At 51.8% G+C, this 20,667-nt stretch overlaps 1 protein-coding gene across 5 annotated transcripts in view; it reads right to left on the reverse strand.

The window, feature by feature from the left end:
• The window catches only part of HDAC4 (histone deacetylase 4), a 254,745-nt gene extending 236,551 nt beyond the window's left edge, over positions 1 to 18,194 (reverse strand). For 3 of the 5 annotated variants that reach the window (XM_043578354.1, XM_043578353.1, XM_043578352.1), the window contains exon 1: positions 17,951 to 18,193. In XM_043578354.1, the coding sequence (XP_043434289.1) occupies positions 17,951 to 17,972 (22 nt within the window). In that variant the 5' untranslated portion in view covers positions 17,973 to 18,193. Of the gene's footprint in view, positions 1 to 17,950 lie in introns of all 5 variants that reach the window. The other 2 variants (XM_043578356.1, XM_043578355.1) reach the window with 1 other exon arrangement.
• Positions 18,195 to 20,667: the final 2,473 nt, after the last annotated feature.

The following is a 20,667-nucleotide window of genomic DNA, read 5'->3' on the forward strand; positions in this document are numbered from 1 at the left end:
TGAGGATCATGGAATCTCGGGGGAAGGGGAAGAACGAAGACACCATTGAATACAGCCCCCCGCCCCCAAAGCATGATGAAGATGAGGCCGAGAGAGACGTGGGGACACACTCGAGCTCTGCCCTGTCCGGAGGGAAACCCGATGCCGGCACAGTCATGACACGGAAGGCACGAGCAGCAAAGGCCTACAAATTCTTCCCCGGACGGAATCCACAATGAGCTCTGCGTCTGTATTGTGGGAAAAAACACAACTTGGTGAAACCAAGGCGGGAGGGGGCGGGGGAGGGCAGGCTGGCAGGAAGCGTCCCACAAGCGCACGGTGCGCCCAGATCTGCCAGACTTCGCCATTTATAAGGTGACGGAAACCAGCTCGTGAAATACCGGAGTTAAGTGCTGTGAGAGCAGCTCACGGTGCAGATAAATTTCGGGCACCCTAAAACGCGCCAGCAGCTGTCTGACCACAACATAAAGATCAATACGGCCGGCTCGGTCACCTGGGAAACCTAAATAAGAACCAACGTGGACGGGGCGGGGGGGATAAACATCTCGATGGTGACACTGGGAACACGCTACTAGCACTGACACGTTAATCTCACCCCCCACTCTGCCCACGGCAGACCAGCTTACGGCGCGCTAACCTCTCAGCCAAGGCCGAGGAGGCCTGGCTGACGACGGTGCTCCACGCACGCACCGTGAAAGCTTCCGAATCAGAGCGCTACTGAGGCAGCAAGGACTTCCAACGCGTGAGAGGAAGAAAGCGAGGGGGAGGGCGTATTTGCGCCCGTGTCTCCCCCAGAGGCGTGCGCTCACCCCGGAGGGTGCGGAGCTGAGCAGACTCTGGGGAAAGGAAATGGGGTCAGAGCCTGCCAAGGCGGAGGCAGGTACTAGGAGTAAGGAGAGGAAGGGCTCCTCGCATACCAGGACTCAGGACGAGGAGAACTCGGCTGGCCCTCGCGGACACCGAAATCAGACGGTGCATGGAAATAAAATGGTTCTTCCAACAAGACAGTGTAAAATTCTAAATCTAGATAGGCTTAAAATAGCTTCAAATATTCAAAAGCAACAGACAGAACTAACAGGAGGAAGACCGCTAACCCGCGATCACAGCGGGGTGTTTAAATACCACTCGTGGCAACTGGCACAGAAAGGGGGCCACAGACCAGTGGAGTGGGGCAGGGGGCGGGGAGGGGGGGCCGAGCACCGCCAGCAGCGTGCTTGATGCGCTCGACGGCGACCTGGAGGCTCAAGTCTTCCTGGCATACTCTCTGATCACATACACGAAACAGACAAAATCGACCACACGGCAGCAAAGCAAACCTCACGGAACTTTCAACAATTGAAATTCTTATACACAGGAAATTCAGCAACCAAGGTGAAATTGAACTGGAAATCAATAACAAAGGCAAGATAATAAGAAATTCACAAAAAGGTAAAATGAAGAAAGACCTTCTTAAATAACCCCTGGATCCAAGAAGAAATCCAAAGGGACATTGGACATCATTCTAAGCTGAATTATAATAAAAAAATGACACACCAAAATGCTCGCGCAATCCTGCTAAAGCCATATAGGTTAAAATTATAGCCTTACATCCATGTATTACAAAAGAACGTCTGGAAAAACAAAACCAAAAACAACAACTCAGTGACCTAAACACTTCATTAAAAACAAAACAAAACAACAACAACCAAAAAACAAAACAAAAAGCGCAAAATAAATCCAAAGAATAAAAGGAAGCAATGGGAAGAGGAGAAATTGATTTCTTAATCCAATAGAGATAATCAAGAAAACTACACATGGCAGCTGAAAACTATTAATAATCAAAAAGGAGACGTCAAAACATTGCAAAGATAATGCAAAAGTATTTAAACAACTTTATACAATACATTCAAAAATTCAGACGGAGTGAAAAAAATCCTTTGGAAAAACCAAACACGTTAAAACTGACACGAGAAAAAACGGAAAATCTGAATAGTCCTGCATCCGTTGAGGGTACAATTTACAAATGTTCTTACAAAGAAAACAGGTTCTGAGACCGAGAAAACTCCAGGGCAGCTTCACCAGTATCTTCTTCCAAATAACATCAATCTCATATAAACTCTTCAGGAGAATTTAACAGCGGTCGGCAAACTATGGCTTGGAAGCCAAATACAATCTGTGGCCCGATTTTGCACAATCTGCTAAGAAAGACTGGTCTTTACATTTTTAAACGGCTGTTTACAAAATTTAAAGAAGAAAAATACATAAGAGAAGCCATATGTGGTCCACAAAGCCTAAAATGTTTACCATCTGACTCTTTAAAGAAAAACTCTGTCTGCCCCAGGATTAGACAAAAAGGAACCAGCTTACCACACTTTAAGCGGCCCGCACAACTTGGACGTCAAAACCTGACAAGGCTATTTCAAGAAAAGAAAATTACAGGTCAATCTCACTCGTGAGTCTGCGTGAAAGAAATTAAGCCAAATATAAGCAAAACAAATCCAGTAGTATAGAAGGAGAATATATTAAAACCAGAGTTGGATTTATTAACACATTTAAGGCTTAGCATTCAAGCCTCCACTGAGAAAATTCACGACATGAATCAAGCAAAGGAGAAAAGATCATGATTAATAGATTCAAAAAATCTAATATATTAGATTTGGCGCCACTAAATCAAAGATGCCATTCAGTAGACTAAAAAAAAAAAAGAGCAAATGTCTGCACTATCATATGGTTTAACCTAATAACTGAACACCTACTTCTGAGAAAAACTCAGCAAGCTGAGGTCAGAAGAGAAATGCACTCACGTGATGAAGCCTACTTACGCAAGCCTACAGCACATTTCGTACATAGTGATGAAACGTTGGATATTTTCCCCTTGATTGTTAAACAAGACAACCACGACCACTATCACCAATTCTGTTCAACATCTGGCGGAGGGCCCTAGACAATGCAACGATGCAAGAAAAAGACAAAAGGTTTAAAAATGAGCAAAGAAGAAATAAAACATTTGCTACCACGGACAGTTGTCGTAAAAAGCCCGAAAGAATCTACACGCAAGTGGTCTAGAGACAAGGCGGCTCTACAAAAATTAATTTCTAAATACAAACACACAACAAAAAAATAAAGTTTTAAAAACAAAGGAGCATCAAAAAAAAAAAAAAAGTAGAAGTAAATCTAACAAAAGAAATGAAAGGCCTCTACCCTGAAAACTACAAAATGTGACTGAAGAAATTAAAGACCCCAATAAATAAAAAGATACATCGTACGCATGGACTGGAAGATTTGAAACAAGCTGATTTTAAGGCAAATCCATATATTCCCAAAGGAGATCACAGTGGTATTCGGCTGAAATCAAAAAGCTGATTTTAGGTCAGAAGGAAAGACCAAGGGCTAAGAAGGACCATGACATGCTTTAAAATGATCAGAAGTTTGGGGCACCTGGGTGGCGCAGTCGGTTAAGCGTCCGACTTCAGCCAGGTCACGATCTCGCGGTCCGTGAGTTCGAGCCCCGCGTCGGGCTCTGGGCTGATGGCTCAGAGCCTGGAGCCTGTTTCCGATTCTGTGTCTCCCTCTCTCTCTGCCCCTCCCCCGTTCATGCTCTGTCTCTCTCTGTCCCAAAAATAAATAAACGTTTGAAAAAAAAAATTAGAAAAATAAATAAATAAATAAAATGATCAGAAGTTGGAGGAAGCACATGACCGACAGGAGCACCAATTACGAAGCTACAATTACTAAGACAATGCTGTGCTGGCATGCGGACAGACAAACAGACCAACGGGCCAGAACAAACTCCAGAAACAGACCTAGACGCATACCTGACTGAGGACAAGATGGCAATTGCAGAGAAGTGGAGAAAGGATGAATCTTTCAAATAAACCTTTTGGGCCGGGGCGCCTGCGTGGCTCAGTCGGTTGAGCATCCGACTTCGGCTCAGGTCATGATCTCACCGTTCGTGGGTTTGAGCCCCACGCTGGGCTCTGTCCTGACAGCTCGGAGCCTGGGGCCTGCTTCAGATTCTGTGTCTCCCTCTATCTCTGCCCCTGTCCTGTTCGTGCTTTGTCTCTCTCTCTCAAAAAGAAATAAGCGTTAAAAAAATTTAAAAATCTATCTATCTTTTGGGCCAAATGAATGTCCAAATGAGAAAAGTAACCCTCAATTACCACCTCACATCATATTCTTTTTCAAAATCAATTCCAGGGGTGCCTAGGTGGCTCAGTGGTTAGTTAAGTGTCCAACTCTTGATTTTGCCTCAGGTCACGATCTCTCAGTTCATTAAACTATGAGCCCCGCATCGTGCTCCGCCCTGAGTGTGGAGCCTGCTTCGGTTTCTCTCTCTGTCTGTCCCTCCTCTGCTCGTGCTCTCTCTCTCAATATAAATAAATAAACTTAAAAAAACAAAATCAATTCCAGGTGGGCTGCAAATCTAAATGTGAGCGGTAACAACAACGAGGCTTCTAGAAAATAATACAGAGCATCTCTACAACCTTCAAGTCGGCATAAATAAAACCACCAATAAACTTAGGACTGTGTTAAAATTAAGAACATCTGTTCACCAAAAAAATAATTAAGGGAGAAAATAGCGAAGAAAATCACTAGCGAGGAACTCGCCTCTCGTCTATATAAATAACTCCTACAAACCAGTCAGAAAAATACAGACAGCACACACGATTTTTTAAATGAGCAAAAGACACGCACAGGCACTTCACCGGAGCGGGCACCCAGGGGCCCGGCGGGCACGCAGAGCTGCTCTCGGCACCCTTGGCCATCAGGGCGGTGCAGACACCGCTGTGAAAGAGGACAGCACCACCAAGCATGGCCGAGGGCGGCCCGGGGGCCTCTGTGCGTCAGCGCGTAAATGGGTTGGATTGCTTGAGAAAACTGATGGCACGTCCACGTCTTGGCACGAGAAACGCGCGCTTCGCGTGGACCGGCAGCTGTCCCGACAATGCCGTAGGAGCGCCCCAGTAGGAACCCCAAACGGGAAACCTCCCCTAAGCCCTCAACACCAGAACACGTGAACCGTGGCGTGCTCACACGGCGAGATGCCACAACCCACAGAAGTGAACCACCCCAGTAAATCTCAGACATCGTTGAGCGAAAGAAGCCGAAAGCCGAACGGAAAGAGTCAATGTCTGACGATCGTGTTAACAGAAAGTTTAAAGAGAGGAAAAACAGATCCAAGGTGTCGGGAGCGAGGCCGCTGATCCCCAGGGGGCAGGGGCGGTGCGGCAGCCAGGAAGGGCGCCAAGGGCGTCTGGGCGCTGGACGGCTCCAACTCCTTGATGTGCACGCCATCCGAGGGTCCCGTGGTGCGAATCTATCAAGCGAAGCGCCACAGGTGCCCTCCACGGGACGCCTGTGACACTTCAGGGACAAGCTGGCTCGGGAACGGGCGCTCCGGACCAGCGCCGTTCACAGCACCTACGGCGGGAAGACTGGAAACGCGGCCACGCCTGCCAACACGGACTGGTCCGATGAGTGACACTGAGGCCACGGACAACCGTGACAAAGAATAAGGAAACGCGTTCCGCGCTAATCTACGAGAATCCACAAAGGGAAGACGACGAATGCTGGGTGCCGGGACGTCTCTTGTACACCAGCCACTCGTGCCCAGCGCGAGCAAGAGACCGGCTACGAACTCATCTTATTTTCTTCGCTCACGTTTTATCAGCAGACCGGAACACCCCGTCAGGAGCACCCCACGCTGCTGGGAGCACCAGTCACAGCGCCCCGACGCTCAGAGACGAGCACCAGCTCAGACGGCCTCAGTTTCCCCCGGCGTCTTCTCCCACGCCGGGAGCCAAGCCTGGGTCGCACGCGGCACTCAGGCGTCGGGTCTCCGCAGGCCGCTCTCGGCCACGGCGGATCTCAGACCATCCTCGTGTGTGGTGGCCCGGACAGTCCCGGGGGGCCGGCAGGTGTAGCACAGGACGCGCGTCCACTGGACACGGACGTTCCCCTCACGCTCAGACAAGGGAGGAACACGGCGAGGGCAACGTGCCGGTCTCTTCACACACACCGTCCGAAGCCCACAGCCTACGATCCCTCCCCTCACCCCCCTGCTTGTCCTCGACAGCCAGCTGTCGCACACCCGGAGCCCTCCAAACACGCACCGGCAGGTGCACAGAGCTTCCTGTGTCCACGCTGGCAAGGCCGGGAGTGGCCACCGTGCCCCGGATGTGCTCCCACCGCCACCTCCTTTCAAACGGGAAGAAATCGGGGCTCAGTCGAGTGAACACAACAAGGCCTGAATGTGGCAGATGAGGAGGAGGAATCGAGCGTTTCCATCTCACCTGGTGGTGATCAGCAACCCGGTCAGATGGCCGCTGCCGGGCCTGAAACCTCCTTCCTCTCCCCAGAGCTCACAACCTGCGTCCGAGAGGGAGGAGGGATGGACGGCACACGCACCCGCGTCTGCCCAGGGCCAGCTTCCGCTCCGACACACGGCGACGGAGGGGTCAGGATGCACCCTGCGGACCCGGCCGCGTGCGAGCAAGCTTTCCAGGACCAGCACGGGCCACGGCCACGGCCAGACCGACCAGCCCAGGCGGGACAAGTGACAAACAGCAAGGACAGGGAATGCCGGCTTGGCTCCTGCTCTCCCTGCGGGAGGAGAAGAAAACAGGAGAGAGGAGGGCACCCTCACATCCCTAACCCCAGGGGCCGGGCCCAGAGGAAGACCCAGAGCCGGGTCTGAGCACAGGCGGGAGCACGCTGAGTGCCTGGGGGGAGGAGCTGACCCCAGCCGGGCGGTCCACGCCACCAGCTGCGTCTGTCCCACCTCTGACCCCAAGCGAACTGCCCTGTGACCTTCCAGGGCACCCCCCACCCCAGCAACCCAAAGCTGACGCATCCCCGAGGACTGGTGCTCTCCTCACCGCCCCCCCCACCTCCCTCTGCTCGGCCAGGCAGTCTCCCCCATCGCCCTCTCCTCTTGCCCGAGCCTGACCTCCACCCCTGCTTCCCTTCACCTGAGAAGGACCCAAAACCCCTTTTATGGGTTGTCTTTTCCAACCTGGGCAGAAAGCACCAGATTCTGCAAGATTCTTGGGCCTGACCCTCAACTCACTGTCCCCTCGCCCCCCAAGTGTAAACGTCACACAGCCCGGACTTTCTAACTCACACGCTGCTGAGTAACAAAGCCACATTCAAAGTCTACTCATGTGTTTGTCTTTTAAGCCCCAAACTCGAATCTGATGTTCAGAATTCCCATGGCACTAGATGAAAACACGAGCAGGTGAACTGCTCTCCTCTTCCTGGGGCTCTTTCCTAACCGCTGCGGTCACCACGGGTCTGCATGGACTTCAACATGCACACTCCACGACCGACAGAGACCACCGCAGTCAGTGCAACTCAGTTCCGTCCATCCAGAAGATTCCATAAGCACCCAAGGCAAAAGGGAGACGCAGCCACGGAGAACATTTCCAAAGCCACTGGTAGAAAGTTCTAGAGCAGGATTCTTGGCCCGAGCCTCACAGCTCTCGCCCCACGCGGAGTCTATCCCGGCTGGTTGCAGCTTCCTGGTGTTTGAGTTCTGTTTCCAACAAGAACAACTGTGTAGAACCGACTTGAAAGGTATCCCCCCAAACCGTGAAGGCACAGGACACCCGTTTTTAACAAAAACTTGCGAAAACTATGTTTTTAGTTTACACAAAGCCAGAAACTATAGAACCTAGCTTTGTAGAAAACAACAGTAGAGAGGTTTTCTTGGTAAATGATTTTAAACAACATCCCACGATGAATACGGGGGCTCGTGCGTCAGGCCACCTGTCCGCCCCTGTCCAGGTGAAGTCCAGCTGCTCTCCTGGATCCAAACTCGTCCAGGTGAGAACGAGGATGGTCATCCCTCCAGGTGCGGCAGGCCAGGCCCAGCTCATTCCGAACGTCCACCCCCTTTCTACTGCCAAAGGGTCTGCTTTCAACTCTAAATACGGGGCCGCCCTCCTCGGAACCCTGTACCCAGTGCCCCGGTGGAGGCCTCTCAAGGGTGAAGGACAAGATCACCCATCTGTCAGCCATACCGCCACCCTCTACAAAGCCACAACGCAGGCGCTGGCCTGAAGGCCAAAACCAAAGCCACGTGTGCCCTTCTGAAGGGTCAGGGCCCGCCAAGGGGCAACATGGCCCCACCATGAGGGGACAACGGGGCCAGGCCGACGAGCCCCACCGACGCTCCTCTGGCAGAGGGGTCACGACTGGCACAGGAGCCAGTGGGCACAGAGCTGCCTCTGCCCCGCGGCTCACCCGGTCCCTCCCCCTCCCTGCCCAGCCCCCAGTGAAAGCCCAAATATTTCAGAACTGGAAACTGTTGAGAAATGCTAAAATGATGTTCTTTCGGGTAACTTACGCAAGTCAAGAAAGACCCAAATTGCACTTTTCTTCTCATGGATGGTGCCGACGGTCGAAACAATATCCCTCGGCCAGAGCAGACTCATCCCACGGCACGACGCACGCGCGGGCCAGATCCCCCCAAATCTGCTAGGAAAGGGTTAAAAAGCCCACCTCCCCAGGAGCTACAGCTGTTGAGGCCGCACTCGTGCAAACTGGTGTGCCAAATCCACGCCTACCAGGACCCACATTACATCAGAAGGTGTAAGAACACCCACAACCACAGACATCCCACCTTGTGGCTCTCACGCCTCAAGCCCTGTGGCCCCTGGAGAGTTCAAGGAAAGCCCAACCGAGAACTGGGAAAGTCACACCCGCATCCAGCCAGGGCCACCAGGCCGTGTGAGTGTGACCTCGACAAAGGTGCTGGCCAGCTGACACGCACGGATCACGACGGGCCGTGACACAGAGGCCGGAAAGCTGAACAGGGCACAGTGGGAAGCTCCCCACGTCCCGCCATCTTCCTCTCCAACACGGCCGGGCTGGGCCGGTCCCTGCAGCCGCGCAGGACACGCGATCTCCAGCTCCGGGCGGTGTCACCTGCCAGGCGCTGCTGCTCCATCACACCCGCCCTTCTGAGAACCACGTCTGTGCCGGCCACGGGGAGGCTGTCCTGGGTCCCTCACCTGCCCGTGTGGACATGGTCCCGCCTACCTTTGCACCCCAATTCTATGAGAAACAATGTTGTACAAAATGCCCCTGATGTCCGGGGAGTAGCAGAAGGGACCACATCACCACGTAAGAGCGGACAACTTGCTCCCAATGAAAATCTCTGGTGCCCAGGTCTCCAGTTCGCCCAACACCATTTCAAACGTTCTAAAAACTCTTTCTGTCTACTAGTACCTAAGAAAGAAATCCATTAACCCTGTCTTGCTCCCTTCCCCGGTCCTGTCTGGGAAACTAACATACAGCAGCCGGTGCCGTGTGGCTGCACGCGGGTGACCCAGGATGGAAAGCGCCCGTGCCCTCGCACGGCCACAGGGCGACCACAGCGTTCCGGCAGGGACAGCTGGGGCCACGCGGCTTCTCGAGCAGAAAGGAGCCAGAGGGAGAAAAAAGAACGGCAGGCGGGTTTGCGTTCTGTATGTCAGACCATGGTGGGGAGATGGGGCTTTATGGGTCAGCCAGTCAGCCCCTGGTTTGGGTCACATGAACGTGAACATGAGACACATCGAGAATTCTGCACCCAAGACTGTTCAATACCGAGCGGAGAGTTTCCGCTACCTGAACCTTCACCCTAAGAGGCGTGAGCGGGCGAGAAAGGACTCCCCATACAGCGCCTAGAAAACCTCAGTTAGGTGAGAACAGACCCCATGGGATTCTCTGGAACTCCAACCGCATCTCACAGATCCCACGGAACCAACGCGTCAATGAGAAACAAGACGCTAATAAAAGCCCAGTTTCTACAAAGGATTTCCTAGGAAAACGCATAGACATCTTGAAAGGAGGAAGCTTTGGCCATGATTGCGAACGCAACACATTAGAATCTTCAGCTCTTCAAACGCAAGGTTTCCTCTTGGCTTCAGACCTCAACAACCGGGTCTTAAGAAGCAAGCTTCTAAAACACGGCCTAAGAGTTGAAAATTTTAAAAAGTGAACAACCAGCCACCCACCGCAAAAGGTCCCCAGAAAAACTCTGAGGACGAGGGCTTACCAATGAGAAAGGACCCCCTGAACAAACACAGGAAGCACGGAGTGGAGGAGCCCACGTGGCCGTGGCAGGTACTTAGTTTTGCGCAGAAAACACGCTCCCCCCATCAGTGACGGCCAAATACTTAACATCAAGGGGCTTAAACCAATTTTGCAGATTTCTTTACAAATGCTATTTGAAATGGAACTGTTAGATACAAGACATCTATGTATTTTATTTTAAAAATCGTTATCACTTTTCGGGGGTGCCTGGGTGGCTCAGTCGGTGAAGCGTCCGACCCTTGATTTCAGCTCAGGTCATGATCTCATGGTTTGTGGGTCTGAGCCCCGAGTCCGGCTCTGTGCTGACAGCTCGGAGCCTGCTTGGGATGCTGTCTCTCTCCCTCTCTGCCCCTCCCCTGTTCACTCTCTGTCTCTCTCAGGATAAGTAAATAAACTTAAACAAAAATCATTAAAAAAATGTCATACAACTTTTTAACAACCCTCGCCTACCACCTTTCCGAAGGATACCGTTTAGTAAAAGTGAGAAAATGGTTGTGACTTTGAACATTGTTTTCCACGATACAATCCCCGAAGCTCTGAAGGTGCATTTCAGCATGGAATGTTCCAGGTCCCAGTCAGGAAGGATCACAGCATTCAAGAACAGAGGCAGGAGCACCGGGCGGAGGAGGGGGTGACAAGGACTGAGGGTGGCAGGGGGTCCGAAGTCCAACAGGACAGAGGCCCCCGTACAACGTCTGGGTTTATGACTCTGAAAGACGACCCAGAGCCGGAACCCAAGCCGGCCCTCCTGGAGAGCAGCCGCGCCCTGAGAGGGCCACTCTCCCTTCGGCCAGCGCCCTGGATCCGTGAGAGGCAGAATCTCTCTCCTCCATTTGTTTTCTAGAAAGGGGAAGGAAGGGAGGGGCAAATGTGGAACAGAAGGTTTCCTTTCATCAAACACTGCTTATCACTCATTAAAAGCCAATATTCCCAATATCTTACTAAGTGGCTAAAAGCAGACCAATTTAAAAACACAAAGCCAGAGATGCTTCCAGAAGCTTGAAGTTTAGATCTGAATTTTTCTTAATCGTTATTTTCCTAAAAGTCACTATTTTATATCTTGTCCTCAAAAAATAAGTAAATAAAAGGTTCCTTGTTTTTATTGTTTGTTTGTTGAGAGAGAGAGAGAAAGAGAGAGAGAGCATGAGCAGGGGAGGGGCAGAGAGAGGGAAAGGGAGAACCTAGCCGGGAGCCCAACATGGGGTTCCACCCCACGACCCTGGGATCATGACCTGAGCTGAAATCAAGAGTAAGTTATTTAACTGACTGAGCCACCCAGGCGCCCTCCAAATACAAGGCTCTTGAGAGGAAGTAAAAAAGTTTCAACCCAAATCTCCCCAAGGACCCTGGTCTGCCAGTCACCGGGCCAGTCTTCCAGTCCCAGGCTCTAAGGATGGGGCCAAGACAAGCCCAGAAAAAGTTCAGAAATACACTCAAGGCACATCGCAAACGGCACCAAAGCCTGGCTCGACCGTGGCAAAACCACGTTCATTTAAACCAATGGGGCCTTGGGGCGCCTGGGTGGCGCAGTCGGTTGAGCGTCCGACTTCAGCCAGGTCACGATCTCGCGGTCCGTGAGTTCCAGCCCCGCGTCAGGCTCTGGGCTGATGGCTCAGAGCCTGGAGCCTGTTTCCGATTCTGTGTCTCCCTCTCTCTCTGCCCCTCCCCCGTTCATGCTCTGTCTCTCGCTGTCCCCAAAATAAATAAACGTTGAAAAAAAAAAAAAAAATTTAAACCAATGGAACACAAAGCGTGTGTCCCAGGAGGGGGCACGGTGCTTAGGGGCAAGAGACCAGGAGCCACGATCCCTTCTCCACACATGTGGGGTCTCAGGTCCCAGGGAATTGGGACTGTGTCGCCCCCGTACCCCAGAGCCCATACCCCACGCCCATCTCTCTGCTCCCAGTCTCCTCCCTGCGCCACACCAAGCTCTCACCTCCAGGCCCCTAGGCCCAGCTCCACGTGCCCCACCTGGGCAGGTGAGCTCCCCTGTCCCGGCCTCGCGCATCCCTTCTGGCGGCCCCCGTGCCCCCACCCACCCCCTCTCACCACAGGGACCGCACGACACGGCCCACGAGCTCCACGGAAGCCAGCAGCCTCCACTCCTGACCCGGTCCAGTGTGCACCACGTCTGCCAGCACGGGGCGTCCGTCCGTCCCTCAAGGGCGGAGGACCCATCCTGGTTCCAGGCTGGCCTCCGATCAGCCGCCTGACATCAGCCTGACATCAGCACCGGACAGCAGTAGATAACCAGTGTCCTCATCTACGAAACAGGAATAACGGCGTTCTGGCCCACTCCACGGGGCTGTCACGCAAAACGAACGTGAGAGCTGCAAAGCACAATTCAGAATGAAGACGCCGCTCGTGTTGGCCTCCGAAAAGCACGTCGGGTTTTGACCTGGAGTACGCGAGAGACCAACGTGGGTCTGTCGCCACGGTAAGTTCTACACGTGAACCAGAGCCGGATCCGTGGCGCCACACAGCTCCGCACCTGTCCACGCCGGACCTGCCCCCGCCACCGGGCGCATCAATCACGGCCCTTCTGTTCCGCCGCCGAGCTGCACTCAATGGCTTCTAATCATTCTCGCGCTGGGTTTTCTGTGTCAAATACATAGCGCGGGGTTCATTCTTAAATTTCAATATCATTAATCATCCAACATTCAGCATCTCAGAACTCAGAAATTTGCATTTCTACAATGGTGGCTTTGAAAAAAAAGGACATAAATGCAAATGTTCCACATACTGTATAAGAATTTTCAGAGAATTGCCAAAACAAACCATCAATGCTCCATTGACAGTGAATTTTCCGAGCTCTTCATAACGACTGAGTATCCGTGATTTTTAAAAGACAAAACACAATTTGAGGATTTAAAGAAAAAAAAAAAAAAGTAGGTTGAAAAAGAAGTCGTTATGTCTCCATCATTTCCAGAACAAACCTTGACTGATTGAGATCCCAGATAATGATAGCAGGGGACCGGGGATGGTGGTGGTTCACGAGCTGCAAATGTTCGCACTGGGCGCTCCGGGAAGGCCTGGGAGACGCAGACGGGAGACGGACCGGCCATTCTGAACGCCTTCTTTGAGAAAGCAGAGGAGTACGGAGTACAAGAGGCACAAGCATCTCCCATCCGAAAATCAGCTGGAAGGATTGAGGTGTTTCCTGGCCCCCGTCTCTGGAACACCTGCATTCGGCCCTCGTCAGGAACTGGTTTACTCCCCACACCGCACCCAGCCCCGGGTCCTGCCCCCGGCCCAGAACTCCCCCAGGTCCACCAGCCGCTGTGGACTCTCTCACGCCTTCCCCGAAGGTCACGAGGAAGCTCTTCTCCAGCTGTCACCGGCTGTTCCTGTGGCCCAGTCCCCTGACCTGAGCGGCAGGACTCCCCGTCGGCCGGCTGTGCCCACTGGCTGCACAGCAGTGCTCCTGAAAGCCTAGGCCTGCGCTTCCCCGGGCCTCGTTCAAGGCCGCTCCCGGCTGCTGACTTCCCCATCTGCTTGTCGCGGCCCAAGGCCTCGCGCGGGGTCCACGGCCCACCTGTCACCACCTGTCACCAGCAGCTCCGAATCCGTGCCTTCCCTGTGTTAATTACACGTCCTCAAAATTCATTTCCTCCCCTTAAAACTTCGCAATATCCCTGAGACGTGCAATCATTGCAAAGCATGATGTAAGTGACATACAAATGTTCCTTTCTGAGATAATTTCTGTATTAAAATATAACAACCTTGGTGGCCAAATTGGCCGAAACAAACAGAGTCAGGATCAAACGAAGGAAGCCCGAGTGTGTGGATGAAGGAAGCCCAGAGCCCCAACTCGGACCAGCCAGAGGCAGAGCCTTGTCCCGGGAGACTTTCAGGATTAAAACTTTATGACAGTTCGAAGAAATGAGACTATGTGGAAACTCACCAATCACTAAGTTATTGTCAACACAGACTTTTTGGCTGCTTTTATGCGGATGGGGTATTTCGCACTGAACAAAATATTAAGAAATCAAAGAACGGTCCAAACTAAAGCGCTGATCTTACGTACACGAGTTTTCCTCAAAATAGTTATTCTGTTTTTAACTCAACACTATATACCCTTTTCAAAGATACAGAGAGAGATAGGGCACTTGAATTACTCACTTCCAGTCCTGCTCAACCAGTTTTCCATCAAGGGCATGGTCTGGAGGGACACAGGTCCCAGGGACTCCACTGCGGGCTCCCTGAGATTTACCAGGAGGGCAGAGGAAAAAGGGCGCCTTTGCTTGTCCTGCCGGGAGGACCCCACGTGTGTCCATCCTCCATCAGTGTTGGGCCGGGGACTCACCTCCAAAGCGCACGCCCTGTGTCCTAATAAGCCCATCCTGGCCTGTCTCGGCACGTCCCCAACAGGGAAGGGTTTGGGGTGCTGGCTGAGGCAAGACGCAGGATATTTCTGTACCTGTTCTGTTCTTCTCGCTATCAAAGAGGAGTCCTTGTAGCTGGATTGCCCAGGCCCTTTCCCCAGGCTGCTCACATCATTAGGAATAGTTATTCAGGGCAATAAAACCCCAACAGCGAACAGTTTTACGTCAGAGAACCAGGGCCCGGCTCTGGCAAAGTTCAGAAAGAACAGCAATAAAATCGTAATGCATACCTCACCCGGCACCAGAGGGAGTTTTAAAGAAACACAGGGGAGAGAAAAATCATACACATCAGACAAAAAGGTCATTTTATCATCAGGGCAAAGCCAACTCACACTGCTAAGTATGAAGAGGGGGGACCGAAGGCAGCTGGGCTGTCCCCGGGCCACAGGGGAGCACGGCAGGGCGGGGACGGCCAGGAGACAAGGGAGACTGCGCACTCGGCGGCCAGAAACAGGTCTCGGCCCCTTGTGTTCGGGAAAAGCGACAAACTCCTAGAAGTTTCCCAGTCAAGATAGCAAACTGAACAACCATTATTCCCTACCTCCCGTAAATCCACTCAAATTGACATAAATAGAAACATGAAAGCATTCACAGTAAAGCTGGGTAATGAGAAAATGGCAGCATAAAGTAATAAGGAACTCGGGGTACTTGCTAGAAAATCCCAATCCCGTGGGATCAAGGGGACGGGACAACAATCCCATCCGAGGCGGGAAGGAGAGTCACAGCTCAGCCCGACTCATAGGCCGGCGCAGTGCCAGGAGGTGGCGGCAGGGCGGCCGAGGGGCGTCCGGTGTGCCGGGCCGTGCATGGCTGCTCTGGGAAGGGGGCAGAGGCCTGAGGAGACCCGGGCTAGAAGGGGGAACATCCCCGGGGCTTCAGGCCCCCCACCCACACCACCGACACCAGAACCGACACGGGAGGGACCAGGGAGGTCTGGGCTCGCCCGGTGGCCCTGCCCACACCATCCCTGACCCTCTGAGAGGGACAGAGATGACAGGGGTCAGTGGGCGACAGGGCACACACGATCAGACAGGGCAACGACTATAATAAACATCAGTGGACGAATTCTCCAGATAAAAGGCAAAGGCTCTCGGAAGGAGAACTCTGCCATTTGGTGAGACAAACCTGGAAGGTTAAGATAAGTGTGTAGAGACATGTCTGTCAGCTAAAGAAGCCAGGGCAGAACTGCTTTTAAAAGATATAATCAACTTTTAGGGGCGCCTGGGTGGCTCAGTCGGTCGAGTGTCCTACTTGGGCTCAGGTCATGATCTTCTGGTTCGTGAGTTCGAGCCCCACATCGGGCTCTGTGCTGACAGCTCAGAGCCTGGAGCCTGCTTCGGATTCTGTGTCTGTCTCTCTCTCTCTCTTCCCCTCCCTCACTCACATTCTGTCTCTCTCTCTCTCTCTCTCTCTCTCTCTCTCTCTCAAAAATGAATAAACGTTCAAAAAAAATTAAAGGCATAATAAGCTTTTAGGCAAAGAAACATTAAACAAAGAAAAGTACCATATATTCTATTCCAAGAACGGAATTAGCAAGAGCTAGCCGTTAATGTTTACGCACAGAAAAACACACCAAAATACGTAAAGCACAAATGGATCAGCAGTGCAAAAAGAATACTGCAAACTACAACTGTAATAGACAACTTCACATCTTCGTAGAAATCGAGCACCAAAAAGAGTGAAGCTATGCTGCTTTAAATCACTCGATGAAGGTAACATTCATAGATAAACAACACATAAAGACTACGTACACTCCTGTATGTAAGTATATAATACGCACGCATGAGAAAACTTTATACACATACGAACTTCTTTAGACACAAAAACAGGAACAAAAGAGCATTTTTGCCCTTCAAGTGCGTGGGTGGCACGGACCAGATCGGGTCATGTCTATACCAAAACGTGCACCCCCATGTACACAGGGATGTAAGTTCAAACAATCATTTCCCCTAGCATAGTGACAACAGTGAAATGGACTAAATCCACCGAGTGCTGGGGCAGATGAAAAAAGGAACACTCTGTGTGCTCCTAAACTGTAATTAAGAAGGTAAGTTAAGACCGTGTCTGGACCAGCGTCTGAAGCTCATGCCCCCAACCTCGCGATTCTACTTCGTGGAACTGATCCACAGGAGACGACCTGCAGAAGCGTCTGTACAAAATAATTACGTGATGCCAATTCGGGGCTGTTATAAATAGTGCTACAGCCGCATGATGTCCACCTATAAGCTATCGAAAATAAGACTTATGGACATACCAACATCAGAAGATGCTCGTAACATATTAAAATTGAAAAGAGAACACAGAACCCCACATATGGAATGATTACGCTCTTGTAAAATGTTTGCACCCACACCCCTCTATGTTTATACACAGGAACAAGGCACACCCCCAACTCAACAGCGGTGGCTCGAGGAGTGGGAGGGGGAGCTGGGCACCGCTCGCGTCTACCTTACACACTTCGATGCAGACTGCTTAATTTTGTTTTACGCTTTACAGCAATCGATACACGAACAATTTAAATCAATAAAGCTTTCCCATCTAAATATAACCGGGAATCCTGCTCTTTGAGGCTTCTGGCCACTCCAGTCAGAGCCAAAGGAAGGTGTGAGAATGTTCTGGAGCGATCCCACAAAGGGGAAGACCCAGACCCTGACCCTCCACGTCCACTCTACTGGGCCAAGCCCCGGGGCACACTAAGAGAGACGTGGGCGCCACAGGGACACTTAGCATCCGTCCGGGCGAGCCCCACCTCCTCTCTCACACGGATGCAAGACACAACTGATCTCTACGTGCCCTTAAAGACCACGTTGCACCGGAAGAGGCAGCAGGCTGGGCAGCAGACAGTGCTGGCTCTGGAGGGGGGGTCGGTCCCGGCGGACAGGACGGGACAGTACCGCGGGCTCTACGCGGGAACACACAGTGTGGCTCCGCAAGGGCGGAGAGGTCCTGAGTGCACGTGCCCGTGACACTTTGCCGCTGACTAGCTCTGTGACCTCAGGCAAGTCACTTCTTCCCTCCGGGTCTGAGGTTTTTAGGGCCCTGTGAGAACCCTGTGCAAGCCAGATGCTCCGTGCAGTGCCTAATACAAAGCACGGACCCAGGACCGAGTCCCGTGGCCACCGAGACAGGTGCGGATCGGGTGCCGCACCTCAGACCCAGCCCAGGTGCCCCATCACAGAGGCACTCCCGCCCCACCAAGTCCCCTCAAAACCAAAGAAACTGGATGAGGAATTAACTCTCCAAATCACAGACCGGCCTAAATGGCACCTTGCTAACCACGAGCCTCCTCTCCTCGCATCAATGGAAACCACACGCCATTTTGGCTGCGTGCAAATCAAAACCAAAGACACGACCCCAAACCGCTGAGGGTGAAGAACCCACCACCTACTCTGCACTGGGCGGTCACAAACCAACAGTGGCCACGCATCGAGCCAGCAGCGGCCACGCGGTCTCATCTCGAAAGGACGGCCCTGCCATCTGCCAAGAGACAAAGGGCCGCGTCTTACCTGGATGGCTTTGGGAGCTCATTGCTAGCAACGTCCACTCCTTTAAGCGGTTCACAACGGCTCACAACTTCCACGTAAACAACAGCTCCAAGGAGCCCCCGAGTTCCACGGACACATACACGGACAGCAGCAGGGAGCGCTGGCGCACGGCCACGAGAACTCCCAGTCTTGCTGACCACGCGTCGTAGGCCGGGTCATCCAAGAGGCGGGCTCTCAGGAGGTGACCTGTGTGGTTAGAGAAGGAAAAGCAGCGTCAGTGAGGGTGTGAAGGCTCTCGTCCGACAGCAACGACTGAGGAAAACAACTGAGTTGCCCTCACGGATTTTACTACCGATGGTAAACGGTCTGCCGTGGGATCGGCTCTCCAGATACAAACCACCTGGGGGTTTTGTGAGTAAATAGGTGTGAAAACACGTTGTAGAGCAGCGGCGCTAAGCCTTGGCAGGATCGACGCGAAACATTTTAGAAGAAAAATCTACACAAGCCTGTTCCCACCATGTGGTTTTTCACTTGTGCGTACTTCCACCTGGCCCATCGCACAGACGTCCATATCCATACACGTCGTGTCCGTTCAGCCGTCCGTATCCAGAGACCACGTCCATACAGACACCGTATCCACACAGACGTCCATATCCATACAGCCGTCTGTATCTGTACAGCCACCATATCTGTACAGACACCATATCTGCCCATATATCCATATCTGTGCAGATATTCATATCTGCGCCGTATCTGTGCAGATATTCGTATCGTATATCCGCACCACTGTCTATAACCACATAAACACCATTATCTGTACAGACACCGTATCCACAGACATCCACATCTGCACAGACATTTGTATCCATATAGACACTCATATCCGCACAGCAGTCCGTATCTGCAAAAACACTGTATCCGTACAGACATTCGTATCTGTACAGATACTGTACCCGTATAGCCATGGTATCCATACAGATGTCCATATCCGCACAGACATTTGTACCCGCACAGCGGCCCATATGTGCACACACACCATATCTGTGCTCCACATTCCCCAGCCTTCGCTCAGCTTCCTCACCGGACGCTGCACCTTCAGTAACTCCCCAAGTTTCCGCCTTCATCACGGCCACCTTCTCAGCTGATTTCCATTTTCTGATTATAAAAGTAGTAACACACTCACCACAGCTGAGTATTTCAAGTTATCCATGATGCTGCCACAGAGGCCAACACATGGTAAGGTTCGGACCTGTTTCCTTGCTGTTCTTATTTGCCCTCTGCCCACACAGACTGCTAGCTCTGTGGTTGTGTGTCTTATTCTCTGTACTGACGTTACAGCCAGGAATGGTGCGACTCTCTCTCTTGGTTAACATAGCTCTGAAGGCTGATTCCTAGTCCATATACGGCTGGGGCTACCCCTCCTCACAACCAGGCTGGCACGTGTTACAAGCCACACTCATCAAATCCTCTCCCCAAGCCCAGTCTCCTCCATGAAACATAGCCACTTGATAGAAGGGCCCGGAGACAATTACAAGAACTCCTACCACCAACTGTTGGCTTCTGGGGTGGCATCACGGATGATATCTTTAATACTCGCCTGTGATTGCACCATCAGAAAATGGAAACAAACTGGAGCGTCCAACTCTTGATTTCGGCTCAGGTCATGATCTCGGTTCATGAGAAGAGCCCCGCATCGGGCTCTGAGCTGACAGCACAGACCCTGTCGGGACTCTCTCTCTCCCTCTCTGCCTCTCCCTCTCGAAGTAAATAAATAAACTTAAAAAAGAAAAAGAAGGTGGAGACAAACTCAGAACGTGGTAACCATGGCAAGTCTCCTACTGACCCCGCCTCAAGGCCCCTCTGAGGCCTCTGTCATCTCTCCCTTTCATGATGTGACAGTTTCCCGCTCTTGATTAAATTATTCAAGGATCCTTTCTGTGCCCATTGCTTACAATCAAGGAATCTTAACCAGTCTGTCACAAGAAGTACCACTCTCCCAAGGGTAGCCATTTTGGCGGTTTCCATTACGCGTTATCCATAACTCTAGGATTGATAGCCTCACAGTTATTGTTCTGTATCTGGTTGTTTCCTTAGAAAACACAGTAAATCATTTATCTCAGGTTCAAACTTTTCATTCATCTCTTGACCAGAAGGAAACACCGTTGTCTTGAAGACCATGTAAATGGTTTGTCTGGCAAATCTCCAATGGCTCGGTATCCTTCGCACACAAGTCAAACTCGGCTGGGTATAAAAGTCTGAGAGCACACCTCTTCTCCCTTGAAACCTGCGGACCCTGCCCACCCTCAGCCCCGCCCCAAAGCCCACGTCCTGCTTAAGGACACTTCCTTCCCTTTGGGGACTGAGTTTCAGTGAAGGTGCTGTTGCCATTTTTCTGCTGTCTGGATTCCACTACAACATTTTCCTTTCATCTTGAAATCCAAAAAGGCACATGGTAAGAGTCCCATTTCATTTATTTTGCTCCAAACCTGAACCTTTCAATACACACAGGTCTCTTTCCTGCCCAGAATGCTCTTCGATTGGGTCTGGGCTACTGTTTTTGTTAAACTTGTTCTGGCTTCCTCGGAGACCCCGATCCTGTGCGGCTGGCATCGCCCTCGTCTCTGGCCTCTCCCACCACCGGCACATGTGCTGTTTACTCTGCATTCCTGGGCATCTTCTCAAGTATGTTCTCCACGGCAGGGCTATTTTCCACCCTATCACTTGGATTCCTTACGGCC

This window comes from Prionailurus bengalensis, chromosome C1 (assembly GCF_016509475.1).
Source record: "Prionailurus bengalensis isolate Pbe53 chromosome C1, Fcat_Pben_1.1_paternal_pri, whole genome shotgun sequence".
NCBI classification, from domain to species: domain Eukaryota; kingdom Metazoa; phylum Chordata; class Mammalia; order Carnivora; family Felidae; genus Prionailurus; species Prionailurus bengalensis.